Source organism: Oncorhynchus mykiss, chromosome 20, assembly GCF_057628025.1.
Source record: "Oncorhynchus mykiss isolate SJ-2025 chromosome 20, ASM5762802v1, whole genome shotgun sequence".
NCBI classification, from domain to species: Eukaryota; Metazoa; Chordata; class Actinopteri; order Salmoniformes; family Salmonidae; genus Oncorhynchus; species Oncorhynchus mykiss.
This window is the reverse complement of record NC_143041.1, coordinates 44,709,618-44,732,112: the sequence shown is the minus strand read 5'-3', so window position 1 is coordinate 44,732,112 and position 22,495 is coordinate 44,709,618. Positions and strand designations below refer to the sequence as shown.

Genomic DNA, 22,495 nt, shown 5'->3' with positions numbered 1-22,495 from the left:
TCTTGTTCAGTACATGACAACACATCCGGGTATCTCAAGCACCCCGGTAAAACACAAGAGTTGCAGTAATGAACATTTACCACTGACTGGCAGGGTTGTGTGGTTTCAGGACCCCCATGGCTATCAAAGGCTTCAGCAAGTGACCATGAAAAGATTCCCAACCACAGCCATAGTATGAGATGACAGGAGGCCATGATCATAACGTTTCTCAGAGTAGGAGTGCTGATCTAGGAGAAAGCTGTGATGATGAACTGAAAGTCATTGACAGCCACCGTACTGATCAAATCCTGCCTATTTGCTATTAAATATCCTTTGCTATTTATTTTAAAATGTGATCTGTTTAATGACTGCTGCCACATGAATTGTCTCTGAGGACATTAAAGTTGTCTGAATTTGAATCCCTTATCGGAGGCGTTTTGCTTATCGTTCTTTAGGATAAGTAGCCTATACTAGAGAGATGTGAAGTTTGAATTCAGTCTATATAATCCTGTCTATATAAACCTGCTCATACTGATCAAAAAGGCCAAACTGGAGTGCTGATCTAAAGTCAGTTTGACCTTTTATGTCACAAAGACATGGACAGAGGGTACCTGGTCCTAGATCAGCACTCAATTTGTGACTACAGACAGAGGTGTTGACTGAACAGATTGACATGTCTACCCCTCTCTCTGTCAGGGACGACTCTCTCTCTGTAACCCTAAGCCCAGTCCAGGGACTATGTTTCTATAGAGGTTCATATGAATGACTGGCATCACCTCTACATTATGACTGAAATTAATGTTGTCTGGTGTAGCTTGGGTATGTGCTGTAAAGAAAGCAAAAAAAGTTCATTTTAATTATACACATTTTGCAGCATACAAAGGTTTAAATTTTGTGTTCAACATTGTGAGTTATTGACTTGATGTTAATTTAATTTGTTTATTTGGATCCTCATTAGCTGACCCCTTAGTGACTGCTGGTCTTCCTGGGGTCCACAGAAAATTAATCATGGTTTCTGGGACATAGATTAGGCTTAATCTAGACCTAGACTAAAAACCATGCTCAATGGAACACTACCATTGAAATATATTTTTAGTCCAGGACTAAACTTAAGATGTGTCCAGGTCACTCCTGGGAACCAGCCCCACAAATATTAGACACTACAGCACATGTAAAACTCCTTCCTCTCCTTCCTTGATTAAAGGTCACTAATTAGTACACAGAACTCCTCTCAACTGGTTTTCTAAGTCTTAATTGAAAGGAAAACCCACAGACACTTGGCCCTCTGTGGACTGAGTTTGACATCCCTGCCTTACAGGGTCGTCACAATAGACATGATTACAGCAGTAGTATAGTATACTATACTATAGCAGCACAGCAGTAGTATAGTAGACTAGCAGTGCAGCAGTAGTATAGTATGCTATAGCAGTACAGCAGTAGTATAGTAGACTATAGCAGTAGTATAGTATACTATAGTAGTAGTATAGTAGACTATAGCAGTATTTCATTATTGCAATAAGAGAAGAACAGACATCTGTGATTTTAGGCTGCTTTCACACAGTTGTTGTGCAATCTGGAAGACATTTGTTATCTGAATTTCAAGACATCTGTATTGAAGTGCTGATCATTTCATTATTAAAGTATAGGTCCATTATGTTGAATGTATAGCCTTAATATTACATCAACTCAATCACTGAGCATGATCATATTGCAGTGTTAACATCACTGATAGACCAAGTATTTACCTGATAATCAGACAGTGCTTCTGATTTTTTATCTTAGATTAACATTTAAATGTTTTTAGTACAAAGCTACAATTCCAAGCTGTAGTGTTATTATGTTCTGCAGTCCTGCTGGTTTTTCTTCCAGGCACTTGGCAGGAGTGGAGAGTCGACGTCTTGTATCCATCAACTCTACAACTTCTCCACCTTCTTCACAAACTGCAGCAGGTCGTCAGCCAGGAGCTGTGGCTCCTCGAAGGCAGCGAAGTGGCCTCCTCGGGGCATGTAAGAGTAGGAGTAGATGTTCCTGAACCTGTCCCTGGCCCACGACTGGGGCACGTGCCTTACCTCGTTGGGGAACGCCGCCAGACCTGTAGGAACATACACCCCCGTACTGAGGACACGAGAGACAGGTTAACAAACACCACATTTACATTTTTAGTCATAAGACAGTTGTCTCACAATCATTGCATTTAACTAAAGTACTTTGAAAACAACCACCTAGAACATATCATTATTGGGAGCCTGTTATCATAACCCAAAACAAACATGATCATGTGTTCAAGTCCCGCAAGGATCACAGAAAACTACAACATGTACTATACGTCCCTTGGCATGTATTATTAAATAGTGTCTTATTGTTTTTTTAGGAACAGCCCATGTCATATTAAACTGGACAGGCCCTGTAGGAACAGCCCGTGTCATATTAAACTGCCCTGTAGGAACAGCCCGTGTCATATTAAACTGCCCTGTAGGAACAGCCCGTGTCATATTAAATGGACAGACCCTGTAGGAACAGCCCGTGTCATATTAAACTGGACAGGCCCTGTAGGAACAGCCCGTGTCATATTAAATGGACAGACCCTGTAGGAACAGCCAGTGTCATATTAAATGGACAGACCCTGTAGGAACAGCCCGTGTCATATTAAACTGGACAGGCCCTGTAGGAACAGCCCATGTCATATTAAATGGAGAGGCCCTGTAGGAACAGCCCGTGTCATATTAAATGGACAGACCCTGTAGGAACAGCCCGTGTCATATTAAATGGACAGACCCTGTAGGAACAGCCCGTGTCATATTAAATGGACAGACCCTGTAGGAACAGCCCGTGTTATATTAAACTGGACAGGCCCTGTAGGAACAGCCCGTGTCATATTAAATGGACAGACCCTGTAGGAACAGCCTGTGTCATACTGGAGACCTCTGCCACCACACATACAAACTCACTTATTGTCCAGTCTGTTGTCAATGTTGGTCTTTAAGTTCTCCTTGTAGAACCTCATGGAGGACACGATGGAGCCGGTGGTCCAGTAGATCATGATGTTGGTCAGCAGGTCGTCCAGGGTGAACTTCCTAAAAGACAGGAACCAGGCTCTCTCAATGAACCAATCAACAGCCCTGGGTTTTATTCATTCTCCAATAAGAAACACTTTTCCAGTTGCAAAATATTTTGCTACAGTGTGCACTAATAAATACAACCCAGGAAGTCCCTGTTTCAGTTTTTCCTGTTTGCTGTCAAGTGAATAGGACTGTGAATGGATGCTATCAAGGCAACATGTGCATGCAAATAGAATAGGTTCATTGTTTTGCTGGGACAAATAAAGTTGTATTGAATGTTTCCCCTACAGTTTTGGCAGATCTGAACATCATTTGATTAAGAGTAATTGATGGGACAGCAATACATTTACCCCCTACAAAGTGTATATTTATCCACTCACAACCCAAAGTAAACAGGCTGAACTGTAGCTTCTACCTCTCCAGCCCCCCATCTTCCAAGTCCCTGTTGTTGAAGTCAGTCCAGGTGGAGAACTTCTCCAGTATGTAAGCAGCCAGGCCTACTGGAGAGTCATTCACTCCACAACCTGCAGGGGGAGACATTTCACAATATGATTAGTACGACTACTACAGCTAAACGATCAGAGGTCTGTGTGTCCTTGCATTTATTTATTTTACCAGGGAGTCATACTGAAACCATGGTCTCTTTTACATCCCTGAAATACATACAATACACACAAAATACAAACCCCCAAAAGAAATAAAAACAATAATAAAAAACACATTCATCGGTAATAAGGTCATCATTCAGCTTTCTGAATCGCCCTTGAGGCACCAAAACATAAAATGTAAGAACATTTTGAAGATAGACCTTATTTGTGGAACAAAAGCTGCATGAGAGCACCAGCTGTTCCAGACGACTGTGTGATCACGCTCTCCGTAGCTGATGTGAGTAGACCTTTAAAAACAGGTCAACATTCACAAGGCCACAGGGCCAGACGGATTACCAGGACGTGTACTCCGAACATGCGCTGACCAACCGGCAAGTGTGTTCACCGGCATTTTTAACAACTCCCTGACAGAGTCTGTAAAACCTACACAATGACCAGCCTTTCAAAGCACTTCATGGCTACAGACTTGAGCGCTACGCGTCATTAGTCATTTAGGCAGGTTACCTTGGTGTCTTGGACACAGGGACTATGGTGGTCTGCTTGAAACCTGTTGGTATTACAGACTCAGTCAGGGACAGGTTAAAAATGTCAGCGCATACTCAGAGTACACGTCCTGATATGTTGACCTGTTTAAAGGGCTTACCCACATCGGCTACGAATAGCGTGATCACAGTCATCCGGAACAGCTAGTGCTCTCATGCATGCTTCAGCGTAGCTTGCCTCGACGCTTGCGTAGAAGTCATTAAGTTTGCCTGGTAGGCTCGTGAAAAAGCTGTTGACATGTCAATGAAGAGGGTAGCACAATGTTGCCTTTCATCCATAAAGTTAACCACATTTATAACTAGGCATGCAGAAGAGTTAGTGCTATGACCTGGTCTAAACCAACTTATTTAAATGTAGAATACATTTTAAAGACAAAATATCTTAGCTGAGATTTAATCAAAGATTCCAATACTTTAGCTATACTTTAGCTAGGTTTAGAGACAGGCCAATAATGATTTAGGGCACTATGGTCACCACCTTCGAAGGTTGGAGTACATGGGCCATCTTCGGACCTTGGTGCCAGTACCAGATATAAATCATCAAGTTAAAAATATGGGTTATTGATTCAGCAATCAGGGGAACAGAGAGCTGCAGCAAGTCTGGATCAAGCATATCACCAGGTGTGTGTGGTGGTGTGACGAGTACTACAGACCGATGGTAAAAACTGACCAACAAAGCAGTCCATTCAGTCTCATGCTCAAACAACAAGCCTGGGAGTTGTGGATCATCAAAACGGCAGGTGAAATATCAAGTAAAAAAAGTTGTGTGATGACATTCACCTGCGGAGTCTGGCTTGGTGCCCTGGATGTGCAGGTAGCCAGTCTCTCTAATGATCTCATAGAAGTTCCTTTCCATGAAACCTACTGAACCAAACAACCTCCTGACATCCTCCCGGGTGAACCCAACCAGCCAGGGCAGGTAGCGGCCAATCAGGATTGAAAACAGGACACCGAACCCCCTCAGTTTGTTAGTTAACATGTTGAGGTGGAGACCCTTTACACACCTACACAGTAGCACAGGAAGAGAAGATATAACATGTGGTCATCCAACAGAGAAATCTTTCTGCTTGATGGTTACAGTGTTGATATTCTGTGTACACTAAATGTAACCGTGACTTAGCGTTTCCCAAACTCAGTCCTGGGGACCACAAGGGGTACACGTTGTGTTCTTCTTTTGCTCTAGCACTACACAGTGATTTCAAATACTGGATAGGTAGAATAAGTATAGTGGTGGAGCTGTGTATCTGAAGGGTCTGGATAGGTAGAATCATTATAGTGGTGGAGCTGTGTATCTGAAGGGTCTGGATAGGTAGAATCAGTATAGAGGAGGAGCTGTGTATCTGAAGGGTCTGGATAGGTAGAATCAGTATAGAGGAGGAGCTGTGTATCTGAAGGGTCTGGATAGGTCGAATCAGTATAGAGGAGGAGCTGTGTATCTGAAGGGTCTGGATAGGTAGAATCAGTATAGTGGTGGAGCTGTGTATCTGAAGGGTCTGGATAGGTAGAATCAGTATAGTGGTGGAGCTGTGTATCTGAAGGGTCTGGATAGGTCGAATCAGTATAGAGGAGGAGCTGTGTATCTGAAGGGTCTGGATAGGTAGAATCAGTGTAATGGTGATAAAGACTGGTATCGAACCAGGGTGACAGTAGTGACGCCTTTAGCACCGAGATGTGGTGCTTTGGACCGCTGTGCCACTCGGGAGTTCTTAGACTGCTTCCTGGTTTTAAACCCTTCTTCCAAAGTGTACAGATGCACACTTTGTCCCCCTCGTGGATTAGACACTGCTGGCAACTCACTCCAGCCAATGGTTACATCAATTATATGCTTTAAAATCCATGACGGGGAATGTGCAAGTGCACATATCTAGAAAAGAGGAGAATTGTTCTTACTCTGGCTTCATCTGGGCCATGTTAGTAGTGATGATTGCGCCCCAGTCTCCTCCCTGCAGATAATAGTCTGAGAAACCCAGACGCTCCATCAGCTTGTGGAAGACCCTCGCTGCAGCCAGAGTGTCAAACCCTGCAGGGAGGGACACCACAGAAGAAGAGCAGACATATTAGTATGACACCACAGAAGACCATAGCCCTTAGTTCACTATACTAGGAATAGAGGAGTTACTCATAGTAACTTTACTAAATAGGGCTGGGTTAAAAAGCCAAACAGATGAATTAACACAATCAGAAAATAACAAACTAAACCTTGAATCTCCTTGTTTGATTAATAAAGTTAAAAAATAACGGAGAAAAACAGTATTAGTGGGATATTTATTGCTATTCTAGGTTCTACAACTCCTCCAGCCTGTCATGATGGGGTTACTGTAAACTAACCCTGTATTACTGTGGCGTGGAGTTGATAGAACCAGATAGAGATACATAATAAGTCACTTAGCGTGCCAGTGGCCATCGAAGATGAGCATTTGCTCTCTGAAGTCGGTTACGACGCCGAACTGAAGTCAGGTCAAGACCCTGGGGAGGACGACGGGCACGTAGATGAGCTTCCTGAGACGTTTCTGACAGTTTGTGCAGAAATTCTTCGGTTGTGCAAACCCACAGTTTATTCAGCTGTCCGGGTGGCTGGTCTCAGACCATCCCGCAGGTGACAAAGCCGGTTGTGGAGGTCCTGGGCTGGCACGGTTACAGGTGGTCTGTGGTTGTGAGGCAGGTTGGATGTACTGCCAAATTCTCTAAAACAATGTTGGAGGCAGCTTATGGTAGAGAAATTAACATTAAATTTTAAATTACACACGCCCTCACAACTTGAGACGTCTGCGTCATTGTGTTGTGTGACAAATACTGCACATTTCAGAGTGGCCTTTTATTGTCCTCAGAACAAGGTGCACCTGTGTAATGATCATGCTGTTTAATCAGTAAGTTGATATGCCACATGCCAGGTGGATGGATTATCTTGGCAAATGCTCAGGAACAGGGATGTAAACTAATTTGTGGACAACATTCAGACATAAGCTTTTTGTGCGTATGGAAAATGTCTGGGTAATTTAAGTTCAGCTCATGAAACATGGGACTGTAGTGAAACGCCAAAGGGATCTACCTCCCGGTCCTCTTCCCCCGTCTTACCCACCAAGGGTAGAGACAGAGATGACCTCGCCTACTGAAATACCGGATTGGGCAAAGCCACCAGAGGACGACTCGAGCCAACCAACTGGTGTCAGGAGGAATCGCCACCTGACTCAAATTACTTAAAAGATTCTAACTTGTTGGATCTGAGAAGCGACTCTCTGATATACCGTTTAACTATTGAACAGCTGTTCTGTCGCCTACTGACCAGGTGCGCGTATACTGATGCAAATTATATGGAGAGGAAACTCTCGGTTGAGCTCAGTACCTCGGCCTTGTTGCGTGCCACGGACGCTGCAGTAGTTCAGCGGGACTGAGAGTCACTCTAGTCCTTTAGTTGATCCCTTGTTAATACCTATGGTTATCTGAATTGACCCTGTCGCCCGCGGCCTTGGTGCTTGTATACTGATGCAAATTATATCCAGAGAAAGGTCTTTGAAACTTAACCTCTCGATTGAGCTCAGTACCTCGCCCTAGTTGTGTGGCACAGACTCGATATTCCAGTGGGGCAGGGAATCAAAAGACAAAAGACCTCTACGCGGACAACGCTTCGATATAGAAAGAGAGGCAGGGCTACGCGAGCGGTCCTGGTTATACCGAGATAACCTGAAGTACCTATAGTGCCCTGTCCAATCCAGGGAACGCTAACCACCTCTAGCACCCCGCTGCCGGCCAAGGGGCGGGGCTGAAGGTTTCGTATCGCGACAGGACCAACCCTTTGCATGTTGCATTCAGATTTTTGTTCAGTGTACATTTGTACAGTTTCTTGACTGTGTCCAGCGCGCTAATATTCACCTAAATGAAAGCTAGGCTGTCAGTTATTGACGGCGAGTGATATATATATATATATAACACATTTTCAGTGCAGCCGTTTGGACCTCGTCGAAGACCGAATGCGGCCGCTGCGGCAGAATGAGTTTGACACCCCTGCTTTAAAGAATGCTTATGCCCCATAAGCGAGTCCTCACCTTGCTTATGAGGGGCCTCAGAGAAGCCATATCCTGGGATGGAGGGGCAGATGACTTCGAAAGCCAGACTGTCCAGCGAGTCAGTAAGTAAGGGCAGGATCCTATAGAACTCATAGACAGAGCCAGGCCAGCCATGCACCAGCATTAGAGGCAACACCCTCTGGCCCTCACGGTGAGGTGGACGCACATGGAGGAAGTGTACATCCAATCCTGAAGGAAGAGGAGTCGGGGGTTAGAGGACGGGGAGCAGTGGGTAAAACATTGGGGTAACTTGTTATAAGCATGTATGAGCCTTTTATAAATGCCTTATTCTTTATATCAACATTTAAACTGACTTTAATGATTATGTCTGACAAATGCCACACAGAGTGAGAGACAGAAACTGCCACTATAAAGATCATGATGTGATGATCAAGGCCTACTAACCCTCGATATTGGTTTTGAATTGAGGATACTTGTTGAGTATTGCAATCTGCTTCTTCCAGTTAAATTGATGTCTCCAGTGGGAGACCACCTTCTTCAGGTAGATAGAGTTGAAGCCATACTGGAAGCCTGTGTCCTCCAGTGGTTCAGTGTACCGGGTCCTGTCAATACGGTCATACAAGTCCTGTAGAGGACGATGATGATGGAGGAGGAGGAAGACCTGTGTTAGGCCTGTTGTGGTCACAAAGTTACATGTTCCCTTGATTTTCACATGAAATTAAAAGATACTCAACCATAACTCACTGGGCACACCACGTCATTGCAACATGGATAATATTTAGTTGAGACGATCAATGAGATTACAACCTAAACTCCCCCACTCAAAAAGATAAAAGTTAATTGAATTTCCAATGTGTTTTCACTACACTATCAACCATATAAAAGTACAACCAAATTCCAATGGAAAAACAAATGTCTGATTTTGGGTTTAATTGTTAGTGAAATGTATATTACTGCAAATGGGGAAGACAATGTCAGATATTTTGTTTATTCAGACAACAGATTAATGTATTACCACTGTGCTTCATCTGAGAGCAGAACCAAGTGATTGCAGTTGAGGGTCACTGTTCTACATGCTCCCCGTCCAGCAGGGGGTACTGTTGCATCAAGGCCCAGCCAAACAGACTCCAAAACAACTTCTATCTGCTGGCCATGACACTATCAAATGGCTAACAAATACTGTTCTCCCTCCCCCAGAGACTATCCACACGGACTCTGTCCATCCACACAGACTCTGTCCATCCACACAGACTCTGTCCATCCACACAGACTCTGTCCATCCACACAGACTCTGTCCATCCACACAGACTCTGTCCATCCACACAGACTCTGTCCATCCACACAGACTCTGTCCATCCACACAGACTCTGTCCATCCACACAGACTCTGTCCATCCACACAGACTCTGTCCATCCACACAGACTCTGTTCATCCACAGGAGTCTACACACTAAGACAATTTACACTGCTGCTAAAATTATCATTGATTAAATGTATTAGTCTGTTAAATAGCTGTTGATAATTGATTGCCACGACCATCTATTGATCCTGCTACTGGTCACTATTCCTCCTGTTTACATGTATATATTAGTATCTATTGATCCTGCTGCTGGTCACTATTCCTCCTGTCATTGGCACAGATCAAACTATACAAGCAGAAGATACAACCAAACAATTCAATATCACTAAATTTTACATCAACCAGAGCTTGGCACACTTGGCCAATTCTATTGTCTAAGTTTAATTAAATTCTGGGTTGAATTGAAACAATAGCTGTTGATGATTTTACTAATGCTATACAGGGCTAAATAGTCTCATCGATGATGTATGAGAGAGTACGGTCCCCTTTCATTTGCTCTGTTACACCTTCCCTTTGGAATTACTTTAATAGCGACAGTGAATCTATTTCATTTTTACCTGGAGATCTCACAACAATCCTTCTCGCGATAGCACATGTGTAATAGTCTGTGATAAATATAATGGCTGGGCTTGGATAATACCCTGGATGGGATACCGAAAGGTAGCTGTAGATACATAAATTCTCCAACAGGAGGTGCTGTCCAGCCTCTTGTTTTTTCCCTACAGTTTTTATTTCCGACAGTGGATAGAAATGATGATCTGACATTGTTTTAAATATACAAAGTAAACCTATTTTATACAATTGCCTGTTTATTTGGTTATCAAGATGACATAATCCTGTGGTTGAAATTTCACCCTCAAACAACATTTTACTTCTTTCCAATCTAAATGTATTGTACATATAGATTCCATGTCACAATATGTTGGCAAATCAAGTTAAAACAAAGTGGATTGAACCAGTTAGTGCCCAGAAACTGCCAGTAAGACTTGCAGCAACTATGAACTTGATATAAAGTTTCACCCCCTTATTACCCTACCTGTATCTCTTCATCGGAAGTCTGGACCTGAAAGGGGAAAACCTTCTCATCCTCTGACTGAGGCTTCTCTCCTGCCCCCCACCATCCATCCCCTATTGGGATGCGCTTGGTCTTCGTCCCTTGATACACCCAGTAATAACAGGTCAGCAGCCCGCCCACGGCCACCGCAGACCCGGCCACCAAGAGCTGCTGCTGCTGGGTAGGATCCAGGCTGGAGAGGGCCTGTCTGGAATACCAACACACAAACCACCCGGAAATGTAAAACAAGTTAGTATCACAAACCAGGTTTATATTCAACCTTTCTATGCGCATTAAGTACATATTAAAACAACATAACGACAGGCCTGATGAAAACATAACATTTGTAGGTAAACTTTCTAAATGTCGACAAAACACGCTAGACAAGGTGCGATCTTTTTGTCTGTAAAATTTATTAAGGGAGAAATGTCAGTGGAAATGCTTTTATGCGCAAATATTGATATAATATCCAACAGAATCAAAGTGAATTTGTAATCAAGTAATACCATGTCGTTTGGTCCGTCCACTACTACTCGTTGGGAAAGCATGCAGTTTATTAGGCTAGAGATTCAATCAATTATGATGAAAGTGCAAGGTGATGAACTTGATGCGTCGTTCCAAAATATAACGAGGGTCTTATTCTGGTGAAATGATCATCAATGCTTGTCTGCCGTTTGACAAATAAACATTTCGCTCTTTTGTCCATTATAATCTCACCATGTAGGCAAATTCGTTTTTTATGTTGGTTTCCGTCTTGCATATAAACAAACTTGCGCTCATCATGTAGGCAGCCTACCCACACCGTATCTACGAGCGGTTGCCAAAACCAGAGATTCGCTATATTTATTTTACTAGGCAAGTCAGTTAAGAACCTATTCTTATTTTCAATGACAGCCTAGTGGGTTAACTGCCTGTTCAGGGGCAGAACAACATATTTGTACCTTGTCAGCTCGGGGATTTGAACTTGCAACCTTACGGTTACTAGTCCAACGCTCCACCCCATAGCAAAACGTTTCCAAACTAGCAGTAGATGAAAATGCGATGGAAACGCAGTCCAACGCTCCACCCCATAGCAAAACGTTTCCAAACTAGCAGTAGATGAAAATGCGATGGAAACGCATTTAACAAGCTTTTTTTTTTATTTTTGCACATGGGAATTTAACTCTTTCGTTCAACCTCCCAAACCCACTCATTGCCCCCCAGGAAAAAATGTGGTATTTCACACAGAGGTAAAAATCTGAATAAAATGTTTGTATGGATGTCAACCCTAATATATTTTCATGTCGTCATCACCAATCAACTGCATTACAGTAAAAGCTGCAAAACATAACTTTTTGGGCAACCAAACATCTGTCATTGAAAGACAGAACATATCTACCGTTTCTTAGACTATGTTCGAAATTTCAAATGTTTTTTTTTTTACTTTGTGTTTTGTACACGAGGTTCAATCAGCTGTTATTACTATATGTGGTAATGGAACATATATTTCACAACGGGTTAAATAGTGTAGTCAAATAAAACTGACATTAGGCGAACTATTAGAATTTTTGCAACCAGAAAATGGCGGAGCGATTTGCCTCTAAACCCAGATTTCTCTATCCTAACTATGCTACCAGTTTATACAAATGGGAGTTAGCATTTTGCGGTCACTCCTTCTAAACCTGAAAGGGACGATTTCTAAATGTTATGCAGCGAAAACAGCCAAATATATCCAAACTGAACATTGGTAACCAAATTGTGGGGCTGTTACAATACATCGATCACGATTTGACCAATATCCACTTTGTTTGTTGACCGTACGCCCCCAACACGCAGTCCTTCTATCCCGACTGTCTGCGTTTCCTTGACCTCTTTAGTCTTAATCACATCTATAGGCGATGAATATACTCTTAAGCAATGGTTTGATTAATTACGCCCTATTTATCCACATAAAAAAAATACTCACTTCAGAACTTCAATTGTCTGCATGGTTACTCAAGAGTCCTGCAGTTTCAAAGTGCACTCCTGTCTGTGCGTCATTGACCGAAGTCTGGACGTTTGTCGCGTTCAAAAATCAGCTGAACTCGGAAATCTCCGACTTCAGTGCTTTCACGTCAACTGGGAACTCACGAAAAATGAGCTCCGAGTGGGAAAATATTTTTCCCCCAACTTTTTTCCAACTTGGAATTCGAAGTCGGGACACTGCGCACCTTTCTAGAGTTCAGACTTTCCGACTTGAAAATTCGATCACTGACGGCTTGATTTGACCTCGTTTTTGCCAGTTGTCGTGAAAGCACCATTTCACTAGACTATTGACATTATGACCACGATCATAAGAAAATACAATTCTAATTCCATTTCTCAGGTTTCTATCATCAATAACTTGAGGCCAGTCACCACAGGCTAAATAACAAGCACAAAAGTCAAATTACGAATAAAGCCTAGCCCCATGTAAAACTCATTCCAAGGAGGGCAGAGTGTCTGTGGGTTTTCGCTCTACCTGTTTTCTTGATTGATGAATTAAGGTCACTAATTTGTAAGGAACTACCTACCCTCACCTGTTTGTCTAGGTCTTAATCGAAAGAAGACATTTTAAAGCGGCCCTCAGTGGAATGAGTTTGACACCCCTGTCAAGTAAGAAACCATTGTTTAATACACCGAGAACGTCTAACAGTAGGCCTAATGCTGGAACGTATAAATAGCCAATCATCCCTAAAGCCAATAAAGCCTAGGCCTATTTAGTTCAGTGTGACTTACAGAGATTTAGATCTTTGACATCCATTGATGTGCAGGTTCTCATTGCGTGTCATAATACTTTCCCATAATGAATTATTTAGCTTAACCTACAACCATATAAATAACCGGGGTAAATCGTTCTGCAAAACGGGCAACTCTGGTTAGCTACGTGATATCTCTTAGATTCTCAGCTTTTATCGACAACACCAACAGTTGTTATTGTTTATAACCGCGGAAATCGACACAGCCGCTCGAGCATGCTTTTGCTGCACAGTCGATTGCGCACCGGACCTCGGGCTCGATGGTGGAGGGTTTGAGACCTGTTCCATGCACTTTCATTACAGTCCATTCATTTCCAAGGGAGAGCTGCGATTGCCTTGCAGCATTGGGTTGCAGAGGCAATTCGTTCTGTGGTGCACACGTTGGCTTTTATCGAACTTTTGCACCAAACTGTATGTGTTAAATGGCTTGACAGAAATTGCAGCCGAAAGTGAATGTTTATGAGTCCCATTTAGCGCACAGCTCACTGTCGGTGTGATGGAGGCGGTCGCTTTTGTGTTGATGTTATTAGTGGTCCGAATCAGCCCCACCCCTCAACAAGCACGAGTGACGTCACCGCGTTTATACAAAAGTTTATATAAAAGTCATCTGAGGCGAGGATGTGTTGTGGTGTAACGTTACTTGTTGCGATCGGAGTTGCAGTAAAGACCGATATCAGACGAGAAAAATGCTAATGAATTGGAAGATCGTCGTTCCTTTGCTCGCGGTGGCATTCATCGTGACGAGCGCCGATGGGACACCGGGGGGCGTCATGGACGCAGATATGACGGACCAAGCTACCAGAGACGCGCTGCAGTTCGCCGTGGCCGAATACAACAAGGGAACAAACGACCTGTATGTTTGGCAGATGGCCAAGGTTGTCAAGGTTCAGAAACAGGTCAGTCCCTTTTTTAAAGATTATTTCATTTAGTTGAAGGACGGCAGTGTTGGCAGTTCGTTGTGTGCGTAGTTTTTTAAATTTTTCATCCCGCTGTTCAATACTTAAATTCACTCTGGCTATCTACTCTAATTTCAGGACAATCTCGTCTGTATGCCAGAGGCAGAATAACAAATGATGTGCATTCGTAAATTCATCTATCGAATATGACCGGTGTCAATAAACGTCGGCCAAAATTCGTAATTAAATTGTTGCCTGCAGCACAGTTGGTCACCGACGCTCCAGATAACAGCCTAACCAGCTGAGCTGGTGCAAGTGGAATGGTCAGATGTTCTCTCATTTGTCTGGAAGCAGCAAGCTTCGAGGGCGTTTATCACTTTTATACAACGGGTTACCAACATATTCAAATATTGATTGATATAGTATCATAACTTTTATTTTGATTATTCATACTATTTCATTATTTCACGAGATGTAGTCCCGAAAAGTCTACGGTTGCTGCCCAAGCGGTCTGGTCGTTCGTTCTATGGTTTCGGTTACCGGAGACTCGACCAGTTAGTCAGTCGTTCAAAATGTTCCATTGAAATACTAGTTGGCAACAGTCTTATCCCTTGCTTGCTTGCTTGCCAACTATGGCTAAATTAGTCACGTCAAAACAATGAAGACAGGATAACAGAAAAGTATTTGCGTTTACGTTTTCTAGCGACATTGTATTTAGATATACACTTAACAATGAGCTATAGAGCTGTGCTATTTCACCTGGCATAGGTAATGTTGTCAGGACACTGTTGTTCAGAGGAACTAGCTAACACAATCACTTCAAATTGAAGCTGAAAGGGCAGAAAACTAGCTGCATTTAATTTGACCTGTATTTCTTTATATATCCATTAAACTATGCCGGTGTGAAATGGTTAGCGAGGTGCGCCCTAATAGTGACTCAACCGGTGTCGTCAATTGCTCTGAGACCTTGACGTAGTTTCCCTTGCTCTGCAAGGGCCGCGGCTTTTGTGGGGCGATAGGTAACGGTGCTTTGTGGGGAGGCAGTTGTTGTGTGCACACGGTCCCTGGTTCGAACCCTGATAGGGGTGACGACTAAGGCAACACCAGCTGCTTCGTGGTTTTTACTGGCCGAGAAACTCTCTTCCCAATGCAAAAGACCGACAGTAATGTTTATACAAATATCCGCTGTTGAAAATCAAATGCCAGTCTAAAAGAAATGGGAGATCAATATCTAGTTGTTGGTTTTTTTTAATTATTTTTTTTACAGTGGATAATCCAAATAAAAGTTTATAAATTGCCTGGCTGGGTTTACTAGAAAGTGGATTGGAGAAAGTGGATTTGCACAGTCAGATGGAACAGATTAAATGGTCATGTCAACATCCTACCTTTAGCTGGTGCTAATTTGTGGAATAAACAATGTCTGAAATGCGGTTTAAACCTATCAGCATCCAGTATTAGACCCACCCGTTTGTATAATTACCTATAACGCAGGGTATGTTTGAACCATATAATTAAATGCTAAAAAAAATATAAAAAATAAATAAATAATAATAATAAAAATAACGTTTGAGCTACTTTTGAAAGCACATTTTGCTAGGACTGGTGGTTAGCTAGACAAGCAAGTCTGTTTGTTGGGTTACAACGGAAACTTCTGTAGCCATCTAGTCAACTTGCTAGCTACTTCGCTGGATGGTGAACACACTTGTGGTAAATTATAGTTTTGACGTAAAAGGAATAATCAACTCAAGAGTTCTATCCATTCTCTGGAAAATAATTTAACTCCGTGTAAGGTCAGTTCCACTCCGCTTTAGTGTCGTGGAACAAGCCTTCCACGTCGTTCATTGTTTTCCATAGAACGCATAGCCCCCTCGTTGATCCCTTACGTAGTTGGTGATGAGTGGAGACAATGGGAGCCTATTGTCTGGAGTAAACACGCTAGGACTAATGTGATTATAAGATGAACATTGCCTTATGTATCCTCTGGCTCAGTGAACAATGCTCACTTGACCATTATGCAGTGGACTCATTTTTTAAACCATGCGGTCATCTGCACTGTTTTTAGTAGTTCAGTTCTAGCCATAGAAATAGAATCACTAGAACAGGTTCCTCATTCAAGATGGGGGATTTCTATGTCCGTGGTCTGACGTGCTGACCATCCTCTCCTCTACAGGTGGTAGCTGGGATGAAGTACATCTTCACAGTGCAGATGGCCAGGACCCTGTGCAGGAAGGGAGGTGTGGAGAAGGACTGCGCTGTGCACCAGGACCCAGCTGTGGTAAGGACCACTAGGCTAGCCTGGTCCCAGATCTGTTTGTGTTAACACTGGCACTTCAGCTCAGTGCTTCCTACATGTACAGCTTAAGAATGGTTCATTTTTAGTTTATAACCTGTTAAACAGTGAACACATTGGTAACTACTTTATAAACCATTAGGAAATCCTACTTGTAACGTGTTACCCATTTCACTATTGGCTCAGTATTGAGTTGTTTGCATAGGGAAGTTTCAGTTGACATTTCTATAGACTAATGTCTGTTGGCAGTGTTTGAGAGCATAATCATGATTAATTGTGGGTACATTTTGCCTGACTACTCTACAAATAATACATTGTAAGGTGATTTGTAGCTCAGGCAGTCAGATGCAATGTCCAACAAATGTTTTGTCAGGTGTTATACTTCCTGAAAGGGTGTGTGATCATACCAACTCGTGTTGCTTCCTGTTTCCTCAGACCAACCAGTGCACCTTTGAGGTCTGGAGCCGCCCCTGGCTGGGAGCGATCCAGTTGATCAAGAATGACTGCCAGCCGTAAAGACCCAAAGGAGAGACGACTTCGTCTCGTCTTCCCCATTACTAGTGCAATGTATTACTAATGCTGGTCAACCTCTGACTATATAAACAAGAATCCAACTAATAATTTGCTTACTTTATTCATTCCCACACCAATAAAAATAACTTGTCTTAAATTTTAGTATTAAAATAGTTTGTAAACTCCATGCAATAGTTGAACAAAATAAAGAAATGGTTTGTTACATCTACATGTGGTTTGTTTATTTATTTTAAAGGTCGGATCAGCTAAATATTGCGGAAAGAATATTAGTTCCATCAATGTAATTGTCTATATCATTTCCAATCCCCCATATATTTTTGGGGTAAATATATATATCCATACACACATGCATACATATACACATACCTATATAGACATACTTTTTAAAAGAATATACCTTTATTATTATTCCCCGCAATCCCTACCGCCGATCCCCCAATTGGAGTAAACTAATAAACACTTCGGCTTTTACCTTCAACTGTGATATGACTAAAGAGTTAATCAGGGTAAACTGGGATCTGACTAAAGAGTTAATCAGGGTAAACTGGGATCTGACTAAAGAGTTAATCAGGGTAAACTGATATGACTAAAGAGTTAATCAGGGTAAACTGGGATCTGACTAAAGAGTTAATCAGGGTAAACTGTGATGTGACTAAAGAGTTAATCAGGGTAAACTGTGATATGACTAAAGAGTTAATCAGGGTAAACTGATATGACTAAAGAGTTAATCAGGGTAAACTGGGATCTGACTAAAGAGTTAATCAGGGTGATTTTTTTTTCCACAAATAGACAGGTATTTTCCTTTCCAAGGTAGCAAGATCTTACCTATTTTTGCTAACTTTCTATAAAAATGTATTTGGGGATTTGTATACCGAGTATGTCCACATCTCCATCAGACCATTTAATTGGTCAACTACATGGTAATGTAAAATTACCATTTTTTTTTTTTAGTGATCCAATACGTAATATCTTATCATAATTTGGTTTTAATCCAGAGAGAATAGCAAAAGTATCTAGATCCTCTATGAGGCTGTGGAGAGACTCTAATTGTGGTTTTAAAAGAGAACATGAATCATCAGCGTACAATGACGCCTTAGTTTTTAAGCCACGGATTTCTAATCCCTTAATATTATTGTTTGATCTAATCTTAACAGCTAACATTTCGACGGCAATAATAAATAGATATGCCGATAGTGGACAACCTTGTTTTACTCTAGAGTTTAAAACTTTCTGAGATGTAGCCATTATTTACTATTTTACACCTAGGGTTCCTATTTAACCCATTTTATAAGAGATTCCCCAAAATTGAAATATTCTAGGCATTTAAATATAAACTCCAGTCGTACTTTATCAAAAGCCTTTTCAAAATCAGCTATGGAAACCAGGCCTGGTGTCCCCGATATTTCATAGTATTCTATTGTTTCCAGTCCTTGTCTTATACTGTATTATCTCCAATGTATCGTCCATGTAAAACACCTGTCATATTAGGATGAATAAGATCTGACAATACTTTTTTAATTCTATGCGCCAAGCATTTTGCTAGGATTTTTGCATCACAACACTGAAGTGTAAGAGGTCTCCAATTTTTTAAATGGACTGGATCTTTATATATACCACTTGGGTCAGGTTTCAGTAATGATATCAGACCACCTTGTTGCGTGTCTGATAATCTACCATTTATATAGGAGTGGTTAAAACATGCTAATAATGGTCCTTTGAGTATATCAAAAGGTTTTGTATACCTCCACTGGTATGTCATCCAGCCCTGGAGTTTGGTATACTTCCACTGGTATGTCATCCAGCCCTGGAGTTTGGTATACTTCCACTGGTATGCCATCCAGCCCTGGAGTTTGGTATACTTCCACTGGTATGCCATCCAGCCCTGGAGTTTGGTATACTTCCACTGGTATGTCATCCAGCCCTGGAGTTTGGTATACTTCCACTGGTATGTCATCCAGCCCTGGAGTTTGGTATACTTCCACTGGTATGCCATCCAGCCCTGGAGTTTGGTATACTTCCACTGGTATGCCATCCAGCCCTGGAGTTTGGTATACTTCCACTGGTATGTCATCCAGCCCTGGAGTTTTGTATACCTCCACTGGTATGCCATCCAGCCCTGGAGTTTGGTATACTTCCACTGGTATGTCATCCAGCCCTGGAGTTTGGTATACTTCCACTGGTATGTCATCCAGCCCTGGAGTTTGGTATACTTCCACTGGTATGTCATCCAGCCCTGGAGTTTGGTATACTTCCACTGGTATGTCATCCAGCCCTGGAGTTTGGTATACTTCCACTGGTATGTCATCCAGCCCTGGAGTTTGGTATACTTCCACTGGTATGTCATCCAGCCCTGGAGTTTGGTATACTTCCACTGGTATGTCATCCAGCCCTGGAGTTTGGTATACTTCCACTGGTATGTCATCCAGCCCTGGAGTTTGGTATACTTCCACTGGTATGTCATCCAGCCCTGGAGTTTGGTATACTTCCACTGGTATGCCATCCAGCCCTGGAGTTTGGTATACTTCCACTGGTATGCCATCCAGCCCTGGAGTTTGGTATACTTCCACTGGTATGTCATCCAGCCCTGGAGTTTGGTATACTTCCACTGGTATGTCATCCAGCCCTGGAGTTTGGTATACTTCCACTGGTATGTCATCCAGCCCTGGAGTTTGGTATACTTCCACTGGTATGTCATCCAGCCCTGGAGTTTGGTATACTTCCACTGGTATGTCATCCAGCCCTGGAGTTTGGTATACTTCCACTGGTATGTCATCCAGCCCTGGAGTTTGGTATACTTCCACTGGTATGCCATCCAGCCCTGGAGTTTGGTATACTTCCACTGGTATGTCATCCAGCCCTGGAGTTTGGTATACTTCCACTGGTATGTCATCCAGCCCTGGAGTTTGGTATACTTCCACTGGTATGCCATCCAGCCCTGGAGTTTGGTATACTTCCACTGGTATGTCATCCAGCCCTGGAGTTTGGTATACTTCCACTGGTATACCATCCAGCCCTGGAGTTTTCCCATCCTTAAAGGCTTTAATTCCATCAATAAGTTCCTCCTTTGTAATTTGGCCTTCACATGAGTCTTTCTGTACAGATGTTAATTTTACAATATTATTAGGAAAAAAATCCATACAATTAGTTTCAGTTAGTGGAGATGGAGGAGCCTGAAATGAAAACATATTCTCGAAGTACTTTACTTCCTCTTTCAAAATATCATTTGGTGAATCATGCGTGACTCCATTTGTAAGTTTTAATTAAAAAAAATTGGTAGCATTTCTATATTGAAGATTTTTCCCCATATTCCATCCAGTTCGCTTTATTTTTATAATATATTACACGGGATCTTTCTTGAATAAGTTCCTCCATTTCTTTGTTTTTCCTCTAAATTATTCTGTGCCTCTATAGTACCGTTTTTATTGCTATCTAACTGTACTGTTAGTCCTTCAATTTCCCTTGTTAATATGGACTCTTTTGATCTAAATTGCTTTTGTTTTATTGATGAGTACTGAATTGCATGGCTTCTAAAGGCACACTTAAAAGTGTCCCATACAATAAGGGGATCTGCTGTGCCTACAGTGGGGCAAAAAAGTATTTAGTGAGCCACCAATTGTGCAAGTTCTCCCACTTAAAAAGATGAGAGAGGCCTGTCATTTTCATCATAGGTACACTTCAACTATGACAGACAAAATGCGGGGGAAAAAATCCTGAAAATCACATTGTAGGATTTTGAATGAATTTATTTGCAAATTATGGTGGAAAATAAGTATTTGGTCACCTACAAACAAGCAAGATTTCTGGCTCTCACAGACTCTCACAGGTCCACCAGCGACTCCTGTGTCTATATCCACAGTAAAACAAGTCCTATATCAACATAACCTGAAAGGCCAGCAAGGAAGAAGCCACTGCTCCAAAACTGCCATAAAAAAAAGTCAGACTACGGTTTGCAACTGCACATGGGGACAAAGATCAGACTTTTTGGAGAAATGTCCTCTGGTCTGATGAAACAAAAATAGAACTGTTTGGCCATAATAACCATCGTTATGTTTGGAGGAAAAAGGGGGAGGCTTGCAAGCGAAAGAACACCATCCCAACCGTGAAGCACGGGGGTGGCAGCATCACGTTGTGGGTGTGCTTTGCTGCAGGAGGGACGGGTGCAATTCACAAATTAGATGGCATCATGAGGGAGGAAAATGATGTGGACATATTGAAGCAACATCTCCAGACATCAGTCAGGAAGTTAAAGCTTGGTTGCAAATGGGTCTTCCAAATGGACAATGACCCCAAGCATACTTCCAAAGTTGTGGCAAAATGGCTTAAGGACAACAAAGTCAAGGTATTGGAAGTGGCCATCACAAAGCCCTGACCTCAATCCCGTAGACAATTTGTGGGCAAAACTGAAAAAGCCTGTGTGAGCAAGGAGGCCTACAAACCTGATTCTGTTACACCAGCCCTGTCAGGAGGAATGGGCCAAAATTCACCCAACTTATTTTGGGAAGCTTGTAGAAGGCTACCCAAAACGTTTGACCCAAGGATAAACAATTTAAAGGCAATGCTACCAAATACTAATTGAGTGTATGTAAACTTCTGACCCACTGGAAATGTGATTAAAGAAATAAAAGCTGAAATAAATCATTCTCTCCACTATTATTCTGACATGTCACATTCTTAAAATAAAGTGATCCTAACTGACCTAAAATGAAATTTTTACGAGGATTATATGTCAGACATTGTGAAAAACAGATTAAATATTGTATATAGATTGTATATAAACTTACAACTTCAACTGAATCTTATCTCAGTTCACTGGTCACAATAACACCCACCCGTAGCACACGTTCACCCGGCCACAGCTGGCACCAAAATAGCCTCCAACACTCTCCTCAGCAAACTGGATGCAGTCTATCACAGTGCCATCCGTTTTGTTACCAAATCACCTTATACCACCCACCACTGCGACCTGTATGCTCTAGTCGGCTGGCACTCGCTACATATTCGTCGCCAGACCCACTGGCTCCAGGTCATCTATAAGTCTATGCTAGGTAAAGCGCTGCCTTATCTGAGCTTACTGGTCACGATAACAACACCCACCCATAGCACATGGTTCTAGCAGGTATATCTCACTGATCATCCCCAAAGCTAACACCTCCTTTGGCCGCCTTTCCTTCAATTTCTCTGCTGCAAGTGACTGGAACGAATTGCAAAAATCGCTGAAGTTGGACACTGATATTTCCCTCAACAACTTTAGACATCAGCTATGTGATCAGCTAACCAATCGCTGCAGCTGTACATAGTCCATCTGTAAATAGCCCATCCAATCTACCCATACTGTTTTTATTTACGTTTCTGCTCTTTTGCCCACCAGTATCTCTACTTGCACATCATCATCT

The 22,495-nt window shown here is 42.2% G+C and overlaps 2 protein-coding genes across 2 annotated transcripts; one reads left to right on the top strand and one right to left on the bottom strand.

Moving 5' to 3' along the window:
- Positions 1-799: 799 nt before the first annotated feature.
- On the bottom strand, positions 800-13,706 carry ephx5 (epoxide hydrolase 5). Its single transcript, XM_090213131.1, has 9 exons — positions 12,572-13,706; positions 10,609-10,834; positions 8,658-8,838; positions 8,232-8,441; positions 6,079-6,208; positions 4,969-5,192; positions 3,454-3,562; positions 2,928-3,053; positions 800-2,094 (listed from the first exon to the last, which is right to left on the bottom strand). The coding sequence occupies exons 1-9, from the start codon at positions 12,592-12,594 to the stop codon at positions 1,893-1,895; spliced, it is 1,431 nt and encodes a 476-aa protein (XP_090069257.1). The 5' UTR covers positions 12,595-13,706; the 3' UTR covers positions 800-1,892.
- Positions 13,612-17,310, top strand: LOC110499484 (cystatin). Its single transcript, XM_036956346.2, has 3 exons — positions 13,612-14,278; positions 16,449-16,553; positions 17,004-17,310. The coding sequence occupies exons 1-3, from the start codon at positions 14,069-14,071 to the stop codon at positions 17,082-17,084; spliced, it is 396 nt and encodes a 131-aa protein (XP_036812241.2). The 5' UTR covers positions 13,612-14,068; the 3' UTR covers positions 17,085-17,310.
- Positions 17,311-22,495: the final 5,185 nt, after the last annotated feature.